Source organism: Aspergillus thermomutatus (genome assembly GCF_002237265.1).
Source record: "Aspergillus thermomutatus strain HMR AF 39 chromosome Unknown NODE_5, whole genome shotgun sequence".
Lineage (NCBI taxonomy): Eukaryota > Fungi > Ascomycota > Eurotiomycetes > Eurotiales > Aspergillaceae > Aspergillus > Aspergillus thermomutatus.
Window position 1 is genome coordinate 62,821 of NW_020798053.1, and position 19,239 is coordinate 82,059.

The following is a 19,239-nucleotide window of genomic DNA, read 5'->3' on the forward strand; positions in this document are numbered from 1 at the left end:
CCTCATTGCCAACTTTTATAAATTGCAAGGAGGAGAGTGATCCCTAAAAGGGTTAGAAGGTTGAAATTTCTGCCTTCTCTGTCTATCGATAAAGACTTTGAGGACGAGATTCGATCTCCAAGCTCAATTTAGACAGTGACAGGCTCTGCTGGGAAAACGTACAAGCATCCTTAAGGTACTCAATTAATTGCATTTCAAGGTAGAATATTTCTTAATGGTTGAACCAGACTCGTTGGAAGGCCTCACGTTCTAGACTTGTAGAAAGGTGACTCGGTACTGCGTAACTGATTCCCAAACACTCATATTTGAAGAAGCAAAGAAAATACCGACGAGGTGGATCAAATGGATCAACTTTCTTTGAATTATGTTCTTATCCGGAGGAGCGAAGAGCAACACACAATGCCATTGGACAGAAGAGTCTGTTCCTGTGCGAAGCCCTCCGAACCACATTGTGAACTCTCTGGCTCTTATGTCCAGAACTTCAGAGTCCATGCCCTGATCCAATGAGGTTTCTGTCCATTTGATGATGCTACCCGGTACCTGAGGCAACCAAGTCACCGACCCTCGATCATCGGGTACATTGCCCTATGTAGATTGTAGACGGGGGTATTAGCCTTCCAAGATCTAGGTATATGCTTGTCTGGTGGGATAGTATTCATGGTTCCAATTGATTTTTCGTAACGCTCTTTACTGTCCCTAGGTAGTCTCGAACCCATGCGTTCACGCAGACTCCTGTATGAGAGATTCGATGACAGCAATTGTTAGGCTCTTCTGTCAGCTATGCACCCTTTTCGACTACTGTATCTTATTTGATGGATGATCTTGATGAACGACAGATTAACGGACAATTGCATTTCGCAGAACTTCCGCAGTGTCCCACTGTCTACTCAGATCCAGGTAGAAAGAGTTTGCCGTTCCAGGTTGGGTTCCACCAAAGGCCCAAAGAATCGCCCATCAGTTCGATTCTGGAAAATTAGTCTAGATAAGGTATCTAGTTCAGTTAGGCGTAGTCTGTTCTAGTGTGCTGCTTTGTCCCCTTCTTTTGTTCTTTTCCATGCCTTCTATGGAAATTAAACCGGGCCTTGAAAGTAGTGGGGGCTGGGGATAGGACTGTAGCGATCTTGCGAGAATAATCTCTCGATGCGGGTGTCCGTACTCTGTATTTTTCAACATCACCAAAAGCTGTCAGGATTCAGAACTCAGGAGTACCCTCTATAGATATCTTCAGACTGAAGAAACGTCGATCGGAGGAAGATGCCATAAATAGTATGTATCTCGTTCATCTTGTCATCATTGCAGGAAACGGACATCCGGGATGGTGATGCTCGATCCTCATAGGGTGCTATTTCCATGGCGTATTTTAACTTGTTTCAGATTCGGATGGTCAGGCTTGTAACCTAATTACAGCTTGGCTTCGTCATAATTCAAGGAGAGTAAGGTAACGGTGAAATCAGAGTCTGTACTCCGCGCACTTTATGGTATGGCTTCATCCTAGTATTCCTGAGGGTGGATAGTCTAGTAGAAGGCTAGAACCAACAGAAAACCAAGGATTGTTGGCTGTTGTATGATGATTTGAGCATCCGAAGCGGAGGATGTTAGAGACTAAGGAGGGCAGAGAAAGTGTCACAAGTGGCGAGTCTCCGCAAATTACCACGCTGTAAGGTATCTACTAGCAGGTTTTGATTGTATTCGTGTAAGAAATAAGAATGGATGGTCATCATCAGCAAATATCTAAACAACTACAGAGTACTCCGTAGTAGTATCATCAAAAGCGAGGATAGAGTCCTTCTCTGTAAGATAACTAAACTAGATAATTCATGGAGCCTAAATTTTTGTCTAGGCCAGAAAAAGAGCCCACATTGGATGTTCTGCGCCCCCCAAGACCCCGTCCCGCTCATTACTAGTAGTTAGACTGAGTCCCTCTTTTGCAGTCAACTCCCTTAGTTTAGTGTGTCTGGTGCGCTAACCTAACCAGTACCAAGCAGTAGTACCGATTGCCAAGTCTCCCTTCTCGCTCGCTCTCCCTCTTTCTCCTCCCAGTGAAACCCTTCAACACCACTACCACTAACACCACCACCCACCATCAACCTCAACATCCCTCGTTCCTTATCTTAATTGTCATAAACTTCCCTTTCTCTGGAGAAATTATTCATTTCTCCTTCTCGACGCCCCGACTCTTCGCTTCAGCCCGCTCTGATTTGTTCCTCTCCGTCATTCATCTGCCTAGATTCCAGTCAACCCGGAACAGTCTCGTTCAGGTGACTGTTTCCACCCCCCTCTCTGGCAGACTGACTGGACATCAGAGGAGGCCCGACAGGGCTGTGTAACGCCATGTCTGGGCGTCTCTCTTCCGATCACTCGCGTTCCTTTTCGCAATCCTCGCAGTCGCTCCCCCAACGACACTCTCAAGGGCCCGATTCCGACTCAATGCATTATCGTTCTCCCTCCGGTCGCTCCTCGAACCTCAATGTCTTTTCAGATGAATACTCGCTGGAACCGATTGACTATGAACAGTCTACCCTCACTCCTCGCAGCCCATCAATTTCGTCGACCGCTTCATCTCACACGCTTCGTTCAGCTCCCCTCCCCCAACAGAAAACATACAACACCGTACCCATTGATCCTCCAGATGTGACCGAGAATCCATTTGGCGACGAAGCTAGGGTCTCCTTCGATGACACCCCCCGTCGATCAAGTTTACCCCAGAAAGGGGGATTAGATTTTTCTACCCGCGACTCTACTGCGTCCAACAACACAGATGCCTCCGTGGCTCAGCGCAGTCAAAGTACATCCTCGCGTTTCTCCTTACCGCCTCGCGCAATGAGTCCTTACACCGGAGCCACTGGTCCCAGTCATCCCTATGCGATGTATCCGCAAGTCGGTGTCAGCCGATCGCCCAGCATTGCTACTACATCGACTGTACGACCGATGGAGCGACCGTTAGGCGATTCAAGCGCGCCCCAACACCCATATGCCATGTATTCGCAGGCTGTCGTGCCGGAGGAGGGATTGGATACCCCCATTCATGATCCTGTGATCCCGCTCGGGTTTCCCGGACACGAACAAGCCTATCAGCGACCCCCTGGCCGTGCTGATGACGATGTTGGGGATCTCATAGGGCCTGATGGCCATACCGAGCAGCTTCCTCCTTATTCACGGTACCCTGACGGGGTCGTACCGAAGGAGGCAGGGACCTTGGAGTCTGGAGTTGGTGCTGGCATCATCACAGAAGAGACAGCGCATAGTACGTCCCGAGAGCCTCCAGTGTCAGAAGCTTCCTCTGGGACGTTAGTGGCCGAGAATTCTGGAAACTTGGCGAATGGGAATGGGAATGGGAGTGGCAACGGGAATGGGAATGGGCATTCTCCTGGAGAACATGAGGAGCCGCCCGCTACAGGCGTTATGGCGTTTGAGGAAAAGTTGAAAAGCAAAGGCAAGAAGAGAGTTTGCTGCGGATTGCCGATCTGGACGTTAGTTCTTATAAGCATCGTTATCTTCGTGGTAGCATGCATTGCAGGTGTCATTGGGGGTGTTCTTGGGGCGAGAAAGGCGGCGAGCGAGGAGAGCTCGAAAGACAAAGGTCCTCACATCGTCACAGTGACAGCTACCCCCAAGGCGGATGCGACTCCCATCTCATCGATGCCGGCGAATGTGTTGCCTGTGCCTACAGGCGAGTTCGTCATTCCAGCCAGTCCCAAGAACCAGTCGAAATTTTGCATTGCTAAGTCGGATTACACGGCCTCATGGGGCTGCATGTCTCGCGGCAACATCCCGATCCTACTTCAGGGAGAGGATGGTCATCAGCACAATATCACTTTCGAACACCGACCCCTGAGCTCTTCATTTTCTTATGGTGCCCAGGCACCGATTCTGTCCCAGACCCAGGAACTGACCCCGGCTTATGATTCGGGCGACATGGCCCTAGGCCCTGCCCTTACTTTCTTCACCTTGTTTGACAAGCTGGTTATTGTCCCCCAGGACACCTTCTCTTCGAATGCTGCATCGAAGCGCTCCGTCTCAGAGCGCGACGTCATGGCTCAAGCTTTCCAACGCAAACAGGCAGTGAAAGCAGGCGATCGGCCTTGGTTTTGTTGGTGGAATGGCACCATGATAGAATTCTTTTTGTACACGAATCAGACATCCAAGGATGCTCGGCAGAGCTCGACGGCTTCATCCCCACCAACCGAAACGCCAACGGCTCAGAATGGGAAGAGAGGCACGACATCTCTTGATCTTTTACCTGACTATCCCCGCCGGATCAAAATGGACGAGAAGCGAAACCACCCAGGCTCCCGATCGCCCTACTGCCAACAGATGCAGGTGTTGGACGACGGATCGATAGCAACGGCTTCCCCCGAGACAATTGAGATCAAAGAAGTAGAACCAACACCGACAACGACCCTTAAAAGCTATGGCAGTGCGACTCAAACCTATACAGCCAAGGCACAATATGAAAGTGTGTGCTACTGCGCATCATTGACCGATTAGGTCGGCTTGTTGATATGCAAGTCTCTTATCATGAAATGTGTCTTTCGGTCGAGGCGTTGGCGTTCTCAAAGGTGGAGGTAGCTGTGTCATGCATGATCTTCACGACTTAATCCGCCAGGGGCGATTGATCCCAGTTTATTCTCTGACATTGGCGTGCATTTTTATTCCTACGAGGTTTCTTTCTTTTTAACCTGACGCGTTCTCGGTTTAGTCTCACTGCCACAGTGTTCTGACTCGACTTCTGTCTCGAATATCCCTTTCTCTTCTAGCATTTCTTTTCTGGGGAGATCATTTAACGGCGTTAACACGGAGGTTATAGTGCGTAAAAGGCACCACCCTTTCATTTATGCTTTGGGCTAATCTCTTCTGTCTATGCTTGATCTCCATGTTTTTTGTTGCAGCTACTGCTCAAGATATCTGGGTTACAGCGATATGGTATGATGGCAATATCATTAGGAATTGTCCTTTCCAGCGGTTAAAGTAGGGCAATTTAAATAAGCCTGAAATTTGATAAATTCTAAATTTGGAGCTCTGTATGTTTTTAATGTGTTGAAATTGGAGAGGTATGGGTTGGTTGGCCGCATTCAGGTGAACCGGCGATCAGCAACGGAGATGACTCTGTTCAAACGTCATTGTCCCCAGTTGACTTCTTCCAAGCAGGAGACGACACGCCACCGTGACCGGTATGAAATCGATCTCGATGGCAATTCCTTGGGAGGTTTAGCGATGATATAACCGCTTGTTGATGATCAGTTTCTTAATAAATGCTTGCCCGGGTACCTTACGCCAGTGGACTCCGACTATTTTTACAACAATTATCTGTAATATACTCCAATATATACTACAACAATGAATCCAATCTTCCGCAGTAGCCTCTCATCGAAGGCAATCAAATCCTCGACTCTTCCAATCTGCCGCCAGAGGAGCGTCTTCCCTCAACCATGGCGATTCTACTCTCAGAGCTCCTACGGCGAAGCTGAACAAAAACCAGAAGGTAAAACAGAAGCTCAAACGAGCAAGGCTACGCGCGATATCGAACACCCAGGTGAGTTTCCCACCTTTGAAGTACCTGAATGCTCTGCTCGATTCTGACCGTGGCACAGGACCCCCTCCCCCGGACGTCAGCAAGGGCAAGGGCTCGTCTTCACCTTCATCCGGCTCTGGCTCACGCTCTCAGAACCAACCCCCATCAGACGAGGAAACCCGCCGCAGCAACGACGGTGCAGAGGTCTACCCGCACGTCACAAGCAGGCCGTCGAATAACGCCCGGCCGACCCTCAACGACGGACGGTCGCCCAACGTCGACGAGGAGGGGAACCCGCGTCCGGACGTGCCAGAGGACGTGAAGCGGCATAATGCCGAGATTGAGAATCGGCATGACCGGGCGTATAATAAGATGGAGGATGATGGGAAGGTGCAGAAGGTGTCTTGGAAAAATCCGAAGTAGAGGGGCTGGGGTGGCTTGGTTGCTTGTTGTATCGGGGATGGTTGGTTGGGGCTGGGGGTTGGATGCTGATGGCGGTTGAGTAGTTCGTTGACTGATTACCTTACCGGCATGAGTCCGTGGTTTTTATGTGATGTTGGATACTTGTAGATGGCCCATGTTGAAGGTCATCGCAGAGGACACAATGTGCGCTGAATGACGTCTGTACCAGAAGTCTGATTTGCATGTAATTGCATATTGATGATGATGACTTTCGCGTATCCACCGACGATGTGATATTTGTAATTCCAGACTGGCTATCACTGTCTATGTTGATTGACCAACATTCGAGGGCGCATTGCAGTGGGAGTCGAGCCGAGTCCTGGCCTAAACAGCTGAGGCCACTTGTATGATTAGATACCGACGAACGCGGAGCTCCCGCACCAGTTCGAGTCTAATTTACAGCCTCTCAGGGGATTCGACAACACCATTTCACTCTCTGCATTTCGTGCTCAATTCCGGTGTTGATATAATTCTCGGGTTCTTATCTTTCTATTCGATTGTTCGTTTTTATTTCTTCAGAGTAAAATGGCCGACACAAAGAACAAGTACTCGGTCATTCTGCCGACGTACAATGAGCGCAAGAACCTCCCTATCATCTGCTGGTTGCTGGAGCGAACATTCCGCGAGAAGTGAGAGACATCTTACTGGCCCCCTCCTCAGTCAATCGCATGCTGCTAACTTTCTGCTCCTACAGCAACCTCGACTGGGAAATCGTGATCGTCGATGACGGCTCCCCGGACGGCACCCTCGAAGTCGCCAAACAGCTCCAAGCCCTCTGGGGCCCCGAACACATCAACCTCAAGCCGCGGGCCGGCAAGCTAGGTCTGGGAACAGCCTATATCCACGGGCTCCAGTACGTCCGCGGCAACTATGTCATCATCATGGACGCGGACTTCAGCCACCACCCCAAGTTCATCCCCGAGATGATTCGCATCCAGGCGGCGACGGACGCGGACATCGTCACGGGCACGCGGTATGCGAGCCGCGACGGCATCAAGGGCGGTGTTTATGGTTGGGATCTGTTCCGGAAGTTCACGTCGCGGACGGCGAATTTGATTGCGGATGTCATGCTCATGCCTGGCGTGAGTGATCTGACGGGGAGCTTCCGGTTGTACAAGAAGAGTGTGCTGGAGAAGGTCATTTCCAGTACACAGAGCAAGGGGTATAGTTTCCAGATGGAGATGATGGTGCGGGCCAAGGCGATGGGATTCAAGGTTGCGGAGTGTCCGATTACGTTTGTCGACCGGCTGTACGGGGAGAGTAAGTTGGGCGGGCATGAGATTGTCGAGTATCTCAAGGGTGTGATGAATCTGTGGTTGAAGGTTTGATCTCTCTCTCGCGCGTTCGTTGTTCGCAAGGCTTTTCGGGGGTTCTCTTCACGGTCGGCTTTGACCTCGACATACTTCACCATACCCTTATTCGTCTCTTATGTCTCTAATACTGCTACTGCCATGTTCCTTGGTTATTTACTTGCTGCTCTGTCTTCGGCCTGTGTGTGTACAATAAAACGCGAAAATTATGACATGATTTCATTCCACTGCCATCTCACATCGAGTGCAAAGCTAGATACCCTTCAGATAGCGAGTGACGCGCTCAACGAGATCAGCCTGTCCCTCATCCCTGACATTGTGGCTTGCCCCGGGTATGATCCCGCTATTCTGATCCCATGTCCCAGCCTTCCCAGCCTCAGTCGCCTCTCTCCACCGCGCCATCAGCGCCTCCTTATCCACCCACGGCGCCGCAAACTCATCATTCCCCGAGTACAGCACCAGCAGCTTCGACCTCAAAAGCCCCCGCGTCGCCACAGCCCCAAACGTCTCGCGCAGCCGCTGATCCGTCAAATCCGAGCTAAACAGATCATCCTCCGCCGGCCTCGCAGGACTATCCGGACTCGCCAGACTCAAGAACCGCCGCGCACTGACAGGGTCCGGGGGTAAGCCAACCTTGCTGCTCAGATTCAACGGCAGAATGATATCAGCCGCGGGAGCCTGACGCGCCAGCGAAACCAGCTGCTCGAACGCGCCCTTCGCCACGGAACCCTCCGCGCCTGGCTTGCGCGTCTCCGCGAGCATGGCTTCCCGGTCGGACACGGGCGCTTGCAGGATCGCACCGTCAACTACAGGCCAGTCCCGGTCTCCCTGAGGAGAGATAGAGTACAAATAGTGCAGTACGTCCTGGCTTCCGGTCGAATGGCCCATAATGACGATCTTCCCGGGTGCCGATGCCGTGGCGGCCGAGGCCTTGAGGCTGCGGACGAAGTCGACGCATTTCGCAATCTCCTCGACATCCTTGTCGAGATTGCCGGTGCCCCAGCCGCCGAAGGAAGAGGAGAGCTGGGCTTGGAAGACGGACCAGTCGGTTGGTTCGAGGGCGGCGGCGAGTGGTGCTACGTAGGGGACGGTGCAGAGGCCATCTGTCAGGCCGCCGATGAAGATGAGACTGTGTGGTTTTTGGGGCGTGGAGCTGGTGAATTCGAAGGCGACCAGCCTTGGGGCCTTCTCTTCAGTTAGCTTGTGCTTGATCCGTTGATGCGTTGATCGATGTTTATGCTTACGTATTCATGCAGTGTTCCTGGGTGTGATTTTGACATGATGACTAAAGTCTATCTTTCAGATATATAAAGGATGAACTAGCGAGATTCTGTCCTTGAGGGGAAATCTAGGAGATTTAAGTCTTCTGAGGAAACTGATCATCAGTTACTGTGTAGATATTGGTTTGTTTGTGGTAGACAGGCAGGTCTGTCATAGAACCGATGATATCAGGACGCAGCTCCACTATCCGTAGAGCGGGGCCTACTGAGTTTCAGTCCTCAACATGCACTGTTCCCAGGATAATGATCAATAAGAATGAATTCAGTCTTGTCTCAAAAATAGCATTCCTTCAAACATTTTTTTCTTGAATTATAGATATTTGTATTGTGATACGATCTTAATGCTGTGGGGTTATCAGATGTTGTCACTGGCTGTTTTGAGGAGTAAAATTACGCCAAGACCTCATCCAGCTCTTGATACGGAGGATCTGTTTTATATCAGATCAAACATTGCGACTGCATTCTCAGTCCCATATGCCATCACATTGATCGGACTTGATGGGTAGGATCAGTTTCGCCACTTGAGAGGCTCTGATAGCATGAAAGAGCTATTTTATCCGATCATTGGAATCGTCAATTTTAACATCATCCCAAGAAGCCAAGGGTGGTAAGGTAATATCGCCAGATGCCTCGTACACGCAGGTCCAACCGCCTATCCGGGGCGAGAACCAGATACACAAGCGATCCCTTTGAGATTGCGGGAGTCAGCGATGAGTCGGACTCTAGAGAAGGACCCTCTTCCTCTCGACGAAAAGAAAAGGAGCCTGTCCCTGCAGATGATTCCTCGGACGAGGAGTACAACGTTGTTCAGGACGAACAGGAGGAAGAGGAAGAAGGCGAAGATGAAGACGTAGAGATGCTCGATGAACCCGGCGACGATGATGAATTCGTCTCCGACAACGAAGACGGAACTGATTCAAAGAAGCCCATAAAGGCCGGGTCCTCGCGAGTCAAGAATCTCAAGCGACGGCACCAGGACGGCACGGTCGCTATTGCTGACGATGAGATTCACTTCCGGGGCACATGGAACCCCGGCGAGCATGTGGGAAAGGTGACCCACATGAAGGTGACCTTTGGTACTGACGAGAGGGATCTACTTTCCATGGCGTATACACGGGACCGATGGGCCAAGGGCATTGATGCGACGTTTCCTACGCGTTCTTCATTGAATGAAGCTCAGAAATTTCCTGACTACACGTATGGCGCGACCTTTGGCGCTGAACCGGAGGATGTCAGGAAGGAGAGTACCCGTGGTTGGGACTGGTACTACGCTGATGATGTTGGGGGGCTCTTCCGCAAGAGGCAGCGAGTTGAAAAAATAGACGAGGAGGAGGCTCGCTCACGGTATATGGCACAGCAGCAGCAGAAGCAGACGGTATTAATAGGGCCAGTGGACGTTCAGAAAAGGTTCCGGCTAGGGCAGAATGAGTCGGTCAATTTCGGCGAAGCCTGGAAATCTGGAGAGAAGAAGAGCGCGGCAGGAAAGAAATCAACAGAATCAAAGAAACCGCGACGCGAAGGGTGGCTGCTCAATCTGGGGAAGAAGATTCAATGCATGGCTTGGGCACCCAATCAGTCCGGTCTCACGCAGTACCTTGGCGTCGCGGTGCCCATCACCAAGGAGCAGAAGGAAAGTTACCCAGACCCCTTGAAGAATCAAGCCGGTCTCCCGTTCAGATCTTCTGCTCCTTACCCGTGTGCACTGCAGCTGTGGGCGTTCAAAGCCAAGCGAGACGACAGCTTTACGAAGACCCTTGATATGAGCTTTAAGCCGAGGCTGCGTTTGGCTCTTTGCACCGACTGGGGTGACTTGCGACGAATCGCCTGGTGTCCTATGCCTCGGGCTGCACGGGACGAGGATGACGAAGATCCTTTGAAGAACCTGGGACTCCTGGCTGGAGTCTGGGGAGACGGCTATGTTCGAGTTATTGACGTCAAGCTGAGCAGGAATCCGAATGCGACAGAGTTCAGTAAGTAGACTACAGAGCGCAATTGATGCTCCTTCGGCTGACGATCTGTAGACAAAATCTACACTCCAGTTTTCGAGGCTAAGCCCCCGTCGACCGTATGCACATGCGTGGCTTGGCTTTCTCCAACTGACATTGCTGTTGGCTGCGCCAACGGCTTTGTTGCTATCTGGAGCATTCTACCTTCAGAAGAAACCGCGTCAGCCTCTCTACCTTACTTCTACGAACCAATTCACCGCACTTACGTCCTGAACCTGGCATCGGCCTACCCAACCCATCCTCATCTGCTGTGTACGACATCTATGGACGGAGAAACCCGCCTGTCCTCAATCGTCGATTTTCAGAAGGACACCGTGGAAACGAACCGAATGCGAATGGCGTCGCCCCATGTGGCCTATTCTCCCTTGCTCCATGCATTCCTCTCAAGCGACGAGAACGATTTTGCTCGACTCCTCGCCGTGCGGCGCTTCTTCACCACAACGGCCGTGGCAAGACTACCAAGTACGGTCTCCGCTCTTGCGCCGTGCAGCTTCTGGCATCCAAGCGTCCTCCTGGGCTGCGCAGGCGGCGAAGTCGTTGCGACAAGCCCCATCCGCCGATTAGTGCACCCCAAAGAGAAACAGTGGCAGCAGACCTGGTTCATGCATGAATGGGCGCGCGGACAAGAGGCCGACAGCGCAGGGACAAGTCGATTCATTGACGGCTACCGTGCTGAAAGCTTCAGTCTCTTGCGCAACATGGTGGGTGATCGTAGGATGGTCAACGGCACGATGATGATTACCATCTTCGACGAAGCGACACACATTACTGCACTGACGTGGAATCCCAACCAGCTGTGTGCGGGATGGGCCAGTGCTGGGTTGGGATGTGGATTGATTAGGGTAGAGGATTTGGCAATCTAGATGATTCCGATGTGAAATGACCCCTTGAGATGGACAGCTGGTAGTTGATACAGGAAGGAATCCGCTAATCTTAGCTTATCCGGTTGTGACCAAGGTTGGAGTAGTAGTGTGGCCATCTAGAGCCATTGCAGCTCTCGCATCAGAGTATGGCTACGAAATACCTCTCTACCTGAGCCGGGAGTAGTCTAGGCAGACAGCAACAACCTATAGTTGCTGCTCTTTGTCGTAAGTCCCTGCGCTCTCCAAATTAATTCACTGGATCAAAGTTGCTGATGACATCAGATAGCATATTCACATATATAAGGTAGTTCTCATAGACGGTATATTCACATATTCTCTGCCGGCAGGAAAGATTAGCGGTGAATCTGTTGCGTGTTCCTGAGATGCTCTTTTGGTCGTCTTTCTCCTTCGCACCCGTCCGTGTATCCATAGACCTCGAATATCAGAATCAAGGCCACCATGAGTTCCAAGGAGGAATAAAAGGAAGCTCAGTGAGCAGCCTCTGCCTGCAGTCCAAGTGAAAAGCCCCCAGATAGTCGCTGCCAGCGGTCTATCCGAGATCTCTACAAATCCATCAGAACTATCTTGGTCAGAGTCAGAACCAAGAGCTAAGGAACGGATTCAGGCTTATCAGCTTTCGAACCGGAAACTGAAAGCTGAGGAGTTCCTGAAGCATTGTCTTCGCTCCTGTCTGGAATATTTACCACAGGACGGCCGAGGATCGTTGGTGAGAGAAATTCTTGCTGCGTCGACCGATCAAGCTCGACTGTCTGGAAGATGTGATGGCCGGAGATCTAGAGGGCACACATCATTCCTTATGCTTATGGTCATGGAAAGGCAGATCGGTATAAACCCCCCATGTCCGTATTTCCACTGATATGCTGATCCTTCATCCAAAAGATCGTACTACCATAGTTGATTCGTTGTCATCGAATACCATGTCAATCCATATCCCCGACCGTGCCGGTGCCATCAAGGCAGCTGAGAATGAGATCGTCCGTTCCCTTACCAAAAGCCAACGATCCTGCATAGACCTGCTCGATCCTGTTCGCAAACTGGATTGGACGGCCAAGAATGGAAAAGAGTTGTGTAAGGAGAATAAACATCAATCACATCAGGACGCTCTTCTACTTCAAGTTCGGGGTGACTCCAGCAGCGAGCCGTGTTCGCAATGCTCTAACGGTACTGGAACATTTCAAACCTGTGGAATGAGATCCCAGATGCGGTTGATGTATGGACGATTTTCTATCAATGCTTCCCAGGTGTACGTCGAGCTGGCATGAGCGTGAGAACTTCAGCGAAAGATTGGGATCCGATGGACGTACGCCCTTTTTTCATCGATCGCGTTATCGAGCATAACACGCCCACGCTGTGTCGGCAGCCACCACACGCTTGTTTCCAAAGTGTTTGCCACTACTCGCCTCTCCCACTAGAAGTTCGGTGATTATCAGTCATCTGCAGGGCCAACGGACATAAGTCAAGTACCTGATATCACGATGTTCAACATGCAGGGACCACCTCGCCTAGTGGCTGTTGGAGAACTCAAGTCTTTCTGGACAGTTGAACTTGCGCACTATTCTATTCGTGAAGGCTACATGGATTTAATCGGCGTCGAGCATCACATTGGTAAGTCCAGTTGAACCTGATTCATGACCGTGTCTGACGTTTCCTCAGGGCAACTCGTCAAGTACATGCGCTCTAGTAACCTCAAATTTGGGTTCTTGTCGACATACAAGAGCACTGTCTTTATTCGGAGAATGGGCCCTTGCCGTTTTGAGATATCATTACCTATTGGTGAAGGCGCAGCCTCCACTGCTCCCTCTCGCCGTGGTCGAGGCCGTCCCGCTGGTCGCGGTGGTCGTACGACTCGTGGCCAGCAGGGCGGTCCCCTAGCCGTCCGCGTGCCGCCCCCTCCGCGCAGCGTCACTCCGCCTGCTGCTCCTGCTGCGCCTGTGTTATTTTGCTATCAGTGCCTCCAAGCGCCGACAGTCTGCGTAATGGGGGTGCTTCCCCCCTGTTTGGGATACTCCCCGGCAGGGAAGAAGTACTCCCGTTGCGCGGGGATGCACCAACCCTGCCTCTTAGTATGTTGGTTTTCCGCATTTCTTGCTTGACGCATCTGCTAACTTTTGCTCTCTGGCAGTTCCCAGCCGCGGCTCTGCCGCTGGCATGTTATGTTGTTCTTTTGTCCCATGCCGCCGACTGCGCGCCCACTACCAGCAAGGCTGCGTCCTTGGCGGCCGTCATCACCGCGGCCCGCTACCTTGAGGGAGTGCTCCAGCCTCTGTTTGCCTGGCTGCCCCTGCCGTCAGGAACATGAACGATCCTTCCAATGGGGATCTTCATGCCTAATTTGGAAATTCATAATGGCATTCAAGTCAAGACCAAGAGGCTAGGGTGATCACCCTTGCCTTAAACCACATGACTCATGATCACATATGTCTTAACTTTTCTAAGAGTAAATACACCTCTTACCCCCTTTCGGCTTCTCTCCTTCTCGAAGGCGGTCATGGAAGTTGCTTATGACATCACATCACATGGATGGTTATCTGCCGGCAGAAAATATTAGCGGTGAACGTGCTATTTGTTATTGATACTAAGTAGTATCTTGCTCGCCTTTCCTCTTCATACACACACGTGTAGCCACAATTATCCGAGATCAGGATCAAGGCAACGGTGAGTTCCAAGAAACATAAGTGGAAACCTAGCGATCAGATTTCAGGGGCTTCTCCAAAGAGCCGCCGATCCCGTCGCCTGGCTGGACAGCCAGAGGATGACCAGCAACCTCTGCCAGCAGCTTTGTTTCAGAGCCCCCAGATGGTCGCAGCCCGTGGTCTGTCTGAGATCTCTACTAATCCATCAGAACTATCTTGGTCAGAGCTAGAACCAAGAGCCAAGGAACGTATTCAGGCTTATCAGCTTTCGAAATGGAAAGATGAGCAGTTCTTACAGCCTTGTCTTACCTCCTGTTTGGAATATTTGCCACAGAACGGACGAGAATCATTGGCGAGAGATATTGTTGCTGCGATAACTGACCAAGCTTTCTGGCAAGTTTACCATAGGATCTATACTGGCTTACTTGGTCCTAGTAAGTGTCCAGAAACCCACTTACATTTGTGCCTCTGACAATTAACACTTTGACAGTCAAAGCCCACAGCAGAACACCATCTGTTACGGCGAGTCCGCATGCAGATGACGAAGCCCAATCAAGAGACGAGGACTTCAGAAATGCCTGTCTACAACGAGATGGGTATCGTTGTGTCGTTTCCAATGTAATGGACGCCGACCGATGGAAAGAGCGCGGCTGTCTGGAAAATGTAAAAGCTTCGGATCTAGAGGGGGCACACATCATTCCTTATGCGTATGGTTCATGGAGATGGACACAGGTAGAGCACTCTCCATATCCGTGTTTCAACGGATATACTGATGTGAAATAGGGACCGCCCCGGAGTGTGGTTGATGTGTGGACCGTTCTTTACCAATGCTTCCCAGAAGTACGGCGAGCTGGCATGAACGTGGAGAACATCTATCATCCTTCCAATGGCATGATGTTGCTTCCCGATCTTCATAAGCAATTTGGAAAATTCCTAATGGCTTTCGAGGCCACAGTGTGTACTACTTAGGCTGGCTATCACAATACCCACTTTCTGATGGAATCCGTCTGTATAGGATGTACGGCACAAATACAAGTTGAAGCTTTACCGACGTTTCCGTTCCTATGCTCGAAACGCACTTCCCGAAGACGGCACCGTGACTTTCCGGAAGGCGGGGGGAGCCGAGAATATCCCTCTGCCAAATCCGGTCTTGCTCGATTGTCATTTTCGGGTTGCTGAAATTTTGAATGCGTCCGGAATGAACGAGTTCATAGATCGTAAGATTCGGGAGTGGGAAGACTTAAAAGATGGCCCCGACGCCGCCCAGCTTCGACCTGATGGTTCCACAGATGTTGCTCGTTACCTGAGGGCCGGCTTATGGGACTCTGTGGCAGTTTGAAAACGTGTTTCGTTTGTCCTCCCTCACACCGAACCCCTTCTCTCTGCTTCGTTTCTCTATTATCTACGGTAGGAAGCTGTGCACCCAACTTTCCTCTTAAGCTAGGTTCTTACTCGCCGTTGGAATAAAGTGGAGAGACAGTACCCGGAACATTGTGAAGGGCTTTGGATTACGGGAAGGCCAACTCAACGACCGCCAGCTGGCGTGAAGCAAGCCAACTACATGTTTATCACGAGCATAAAGGTCATGGTACACTTTTTTGACCAGGTGAGTCGGATGCACCTCATTCTTGAGGGCCAGCGCATGATGACAGTCTTGATCCGCAAGTCTTCCACCATGCATCATCGACTCCAGGATAGGAGGTTTTGGCCTATGGCGATTGCTACGCTCGTGTTGAGAGCTAGGATACTGTTGTCGAGGGAAAGTCAGGCGGCCTTGATCTCAATTCTCATACATGCAAGGGCGATTTCAAGACCAGTCTGTTTCCTGCGGCCTGTTTTCTCTTGTTGCTTACAATTTTAGAGGACAATCAATCGCAGATTCTGGATACAACGCGCCAGTAACACTTGTCAGGTGGTATAATTTGACTTGATGATTGTCCTCAGCATTCAAGACAGATGAACACCAGAATTCTTCCTTCACCGTCTGGCTCCTTATCAGCTCCATAGCTTCTGGGTCCCATCCAGCCATGGCGACTTAGTACAGCTGAGCGCACGGAAGTTCCGTCGTCATACTCAGTGGTCATATGTACTAGAAATTGCGTACATTAATCTGGATCTTGTGAGGACGATTCTGCTTGCTACATTTTCAACAACTGTTCTTAGAGCTATGTCATAATTACCTCTGCCTTGTTGCATACACCTCTGCTAGACGCGGCCTGAACAGCTGGGTCTTTTCTAGGGCTCATCATATTGTAGAAACTGGATTGCGCTGGCTATTTCTGGGTTCTGATATGGGACTGCCGAGTCGATGCGGTGAGAACATGCGAGGCGACGATCAGCTCCAGCCCTCTTGCAGAACGGTGAAGCAAATTGGCTGCTGCCTACCTCTCTATGATACTAACAATATCACAACTAACGTAATCGGACACCGAACGGGCCACGACACCGAGCGGGCCATCGGAAACCACGATTTTGATTTTGGCTGACGCCCAAAAACCATAAGATATCTTACTACCACACAGTCAATTTAACAGAAATTTTCGAATTATCTGGATCTACTAGGGCAGCTGGTTCTAATATGACCAATTTGATGGCAGTTACTGCATCGTGGTGGCGCACGCTTTCTGGGAACTGATTCCACCAAGTCCATTGCCTGCATGGCTTCTTGAGCAAGTTGCTGACCTTCGGATCCTGTCAGAACACCCCCAGTAGCAATAAAAGATCTTGGGGCTGTACACTTCCATTTTTACTTTTCATTCGCTGCGCGAAGCTCAGTCATCTGGTGTCGTAATAGAATGACTTCATGCATAGTGGATTCGGCTGCTTTTGCCAGCTGACGAACTGCTTCATTTGGCGGGCTTTCAGAGTTGCAACTGATAAGTTGTTTGATAAGCTGCATCTACTTTTGTACCTCAGCAGTAGTATAAGGAGTCTTTACTGTCCATTCCCTGTCTCCATCTAAAGGCCCATGAGCAGTAGAGGGTGGTGTGATATGCTTAATGGTAAGCCTATCCAACACCTGTTGACGATTCAATGGAACTAGTCCAGAAGCCCTAAATCCACTGCTGATATTGGAAGGTGATAATGCTTTTCGTGCTCCCTTGTAGAGATCCAGAAAGTTCTCTTTATTGATATAATGAATGCTATTTTGAATACTGCGCATCACCTCTGCACTATATGCCTCCTTTAGGGGTGCGAAGCAGCCAACATCAAGTGGCTGTAGTTTATCAGACGAATGGGAAGGCATATATAAAGGGATGATTTGATGATTCTTGCAGAATAGGTCAAACTTTGCAGATTCATGGCTAGCATGACCATCAAGTATCAGAAGCCGATATTTTCCTTATGCACGCGTCACAGTATGCTTCTCAAAGACTTTTTCCAACTATAATAAACTAAGCTCATTATTGGTCCATCCATTATCGCTCAGACCAATCAGCCAGTCAGGGTCTATGTCTTAATACCATTGAGATTAATGGACCTTGCCAGAGAAGATGATCATAGGGGGCAGAGACCACCCAGAAGCATTGATGCATTCAACAACAGTAACCCATTCGCGATTCCCCGGCTGTACAGCTCATACGCGGCTTATTCAATGGCAGGATGCAGTAATGACCTTTGCTGTATAGACCACACCCATTTAAAAGCCAGTCTCATCAAAGTTGTAGATATCCTGTTCGAGAATACCATATTTTACTATGGTATTCTGAACAAGATCAAACCACTGGTTGATGATCTCAGGATCCTCACATTTTGCGCGTTGATAATCATACTTGCGAGTATACTTGGATGTGAGCTCGTCATGTCGTTTAATGAATCTAGTAATCCATCTTTCACTGACAGATTCCCCATTTCTCTCATGTAGTAGTATATCCGCCATCTTGCATACCATAGCATGAGTAGGTGGGAGACCTCGCTCATCCATATCTAGAATCCACTTCTTTAGGGATGCTTCTTCTAGATTGGTAAGCTTCTGGCAGTTTGCTTGTATATTAACCCGTGCTTTTCAACCACTGATTCGATAGGTAAGGGTAGACCTTGGTATGTCGTATACTGCTGCTGCAGCTCGTATGCTTTTAAACTGGCCATTTTTATATGCTTTGACTGCAAGGCTGATTCTATCTTCTAATACGAGCGCTGATTCTTCTTGTTTTGATGCCATGTTGGATGGAAAAATTGATTTAGTCGTTGGAAGATTCAGGGGTGGGAGAAGTGGCCCGCTTGGTGTCGTGGCCCGTTCGGTGTCCGATTACGTTAACGTAATCCACAACCGAGCAGCACACCCAGCCGAACGGCACACGATCTTGACCATGGTTGGAGAATCATGAAATATCTTACAACTACGCAATAAAACGAAAGCCTTTTCTCAAACATAAAAGAATTGTATTATCTACTTGGGCAGCTGGTTCTAATATGACCAATTTGATGGCAGTTACTGCATCGTGGTGGCGCGCGCTTTCTAGGAATCGGATCCTCTAAGCCCATTCTCTGTATTGCTTCTTGAGCAAGTTGTTAACCTTCAGACCCTGTCAGAACGCCCCCAGTAGCAATAAAAGATCTGGGGGCTGTACGCTTTCGCTTTTGTACTTCATTTGCTGCACAAAGCTCCTTTACCTCCTGATCTAGTAGGAGGACTTTATGCATGGTACATTCAGCCAATTTTGCTAGCTGACGGATTGCTTCATTTGGAGGACTTTCAGAGTTGCGATTGATCAGTTGTTTAATGAGGTGCATCTGCTTTTGTACCTCAGCAGTTGTATAAGGAGTCTTTACAGTCCATTCCTGATCTGAAGGCCCATGGGCAGTAGATGGTGGTGTAATATGCTTGATAGTAAGCTTATCCAACACCCGTTGGCAATTCAATGGAACAAGACCAGAGGCTTCAAATCCACTGCGGATATTTTTGGACGATAAGGCCTTTCGTGCTTCTCTATAAAGTGTCAGAAAGTTCTCCTTATCAATATGATTAATGCCCTTTCAAATGCTGCTCATCACCTGCATGCCGTATGCCTCCTTTAGAGGTGCAAAACAGCCAACATCAAGTGGTTGTAGCTTATGAGATGAATAAGAAGGCATATAAAGAGGGATGATATAATGATTCTTACAGAAAAGATCAAACTCTGCAGATTCGTGGCTAGCATGGCCATCTAGA

General features: G+C 49.8%; 7 protein-coding genes across 7 annotated transcripts; 6 read left to right on the forward strand and 1 right to left on the reverse strand.

Annotated features, from left to right (window-relative positions):
- Positions 1-2,331: 2,331 nt before the first annotated feature.
- Positions 2,332-4,488, forward strand: CDV56_106729 (uncharacterized protein; the record flags this gene model as incomplete). Its single annotated transcript, XM_026760348.1, has 1 exon — positions 2,332-4,488. The coding sequence occupies one exon, from the start codon at positions 2,332-2,334 to the stop codon at positions 4,486-4,488; it is 2,157 nt and encodes a 718-aa protein (XP_026618661.1).
- Positions 4,489-5,337: 849 nt separating this feature from the next.
- CDV56_106892 (uncharacterized protein) lies at positions 5,338-5,935 on the forward strand (the record flags this gene model as incomplete). The annotated part of the gene is made up of 2 exons (XM_026760511.1): positions 5,338-5,533; positions 5,592-5,935. The coding sequence occupies 2 exons, from the start codon at positions 5,338-5,340 to the stop codon at positions 5,933-5,935; spliced, it is 540 nt and encodes a 179-aa protein (XP_026618662.1).
- A 564-nt stretch (positions 5,936-6,499) lies between these two features.
- Positions 6,500-7,302, forward strand: DPM1 (dolichyl-phosphate beta-D-mannosyltransferase; the record flags this gene model as incomplete). Its single annotated transcript, XM_026760575.1, has 2 exons — positions 6,500-6,603; positions 6,669-7,302. 2 exons carry the CDS (start codon positions 6,500-6,502, stop codon positions 7,300-7,302), a joined length of 738 nt encoding a protein of 245 aa, XP_026618663.1.
- A 234-nt stretch (positions 7,303-7,536) lies between these two features.
- CDV56_107010 (uncharacterized protein) lies at positions 7,537-8,564 on the reverse strand (the record flags this gene model as incomplete). Its single annotated transcript, XM_026760629.1, has 2 exons — positions 7,537-8,469; positions 8,529-8,564. 2 exons carry the CDS (start codon positions 8,562-8,564, stop codon positions 7,537-7,539), a joined length of 969 nt encoding a protein of 322 aa, XP_026618664.1.
- Positions 8,565-9,189: 625 nt separating this feature from the next.
- On the forward strand, positions 9,190-11,433 carry CDV56_107089 (transcription factor TFIIIC subunit TFC6; the record flags this gene model as incomplete). The annotated part of the gene is made up of 2 exons (XM_026760708.1): positions 9,190-10,534; positions 10,586-11,433. 2 exons carry the CDS (start codon positions 9,190-9,192, stop codon positions 11,431-11,433), a joined length of 2,193 nt encoding a protein of 730 aa, XP_026618665.1.
- A 1,505-nt stretch (positions 11,434-12,938) lies between these two features.
- CDV56_107262 (uncharacterized protein) lies at positions 12,939-13,753 on the forward strand (the record flags this gene model as incomplete). Its single annotated transcript, XM_026760881.1, has 3 exons — positions 12,939-13,059; positions 13,108-13,517; positions 13,577-13,753. The coding sequence occupies 3 exons, from the start codon at positions 12,939-12,941 to the stop codon at positions 13,751-13,753; spliced, it is 708 nt and encodes a 235-aa protein (XP_026618666.1).
- A 955-nt stretch (positions 13,754-14,708) lies between these two features.
- Positions 14,709-15,426, forward strand: CDV56_107354 (HNH endonuclease signature motif containing protein; the record flags this gene model as incomplete). Its single annotated transcript, XM_026760973.1, has 3 exons — positions 14,709-14,819; positions 14,871-15,041; positions 15,103-15,426. The coding sequence occupies 3 exons, from the start codon at positions 14,709-14,711 to the stop codon at positions 15,424-15,426; spliced, it is 606 nt and encodes a 201-aa protein (XP_026618667.1).
- Positions 15,427-19,239: the final 3,813 nt, after the last annotated feature.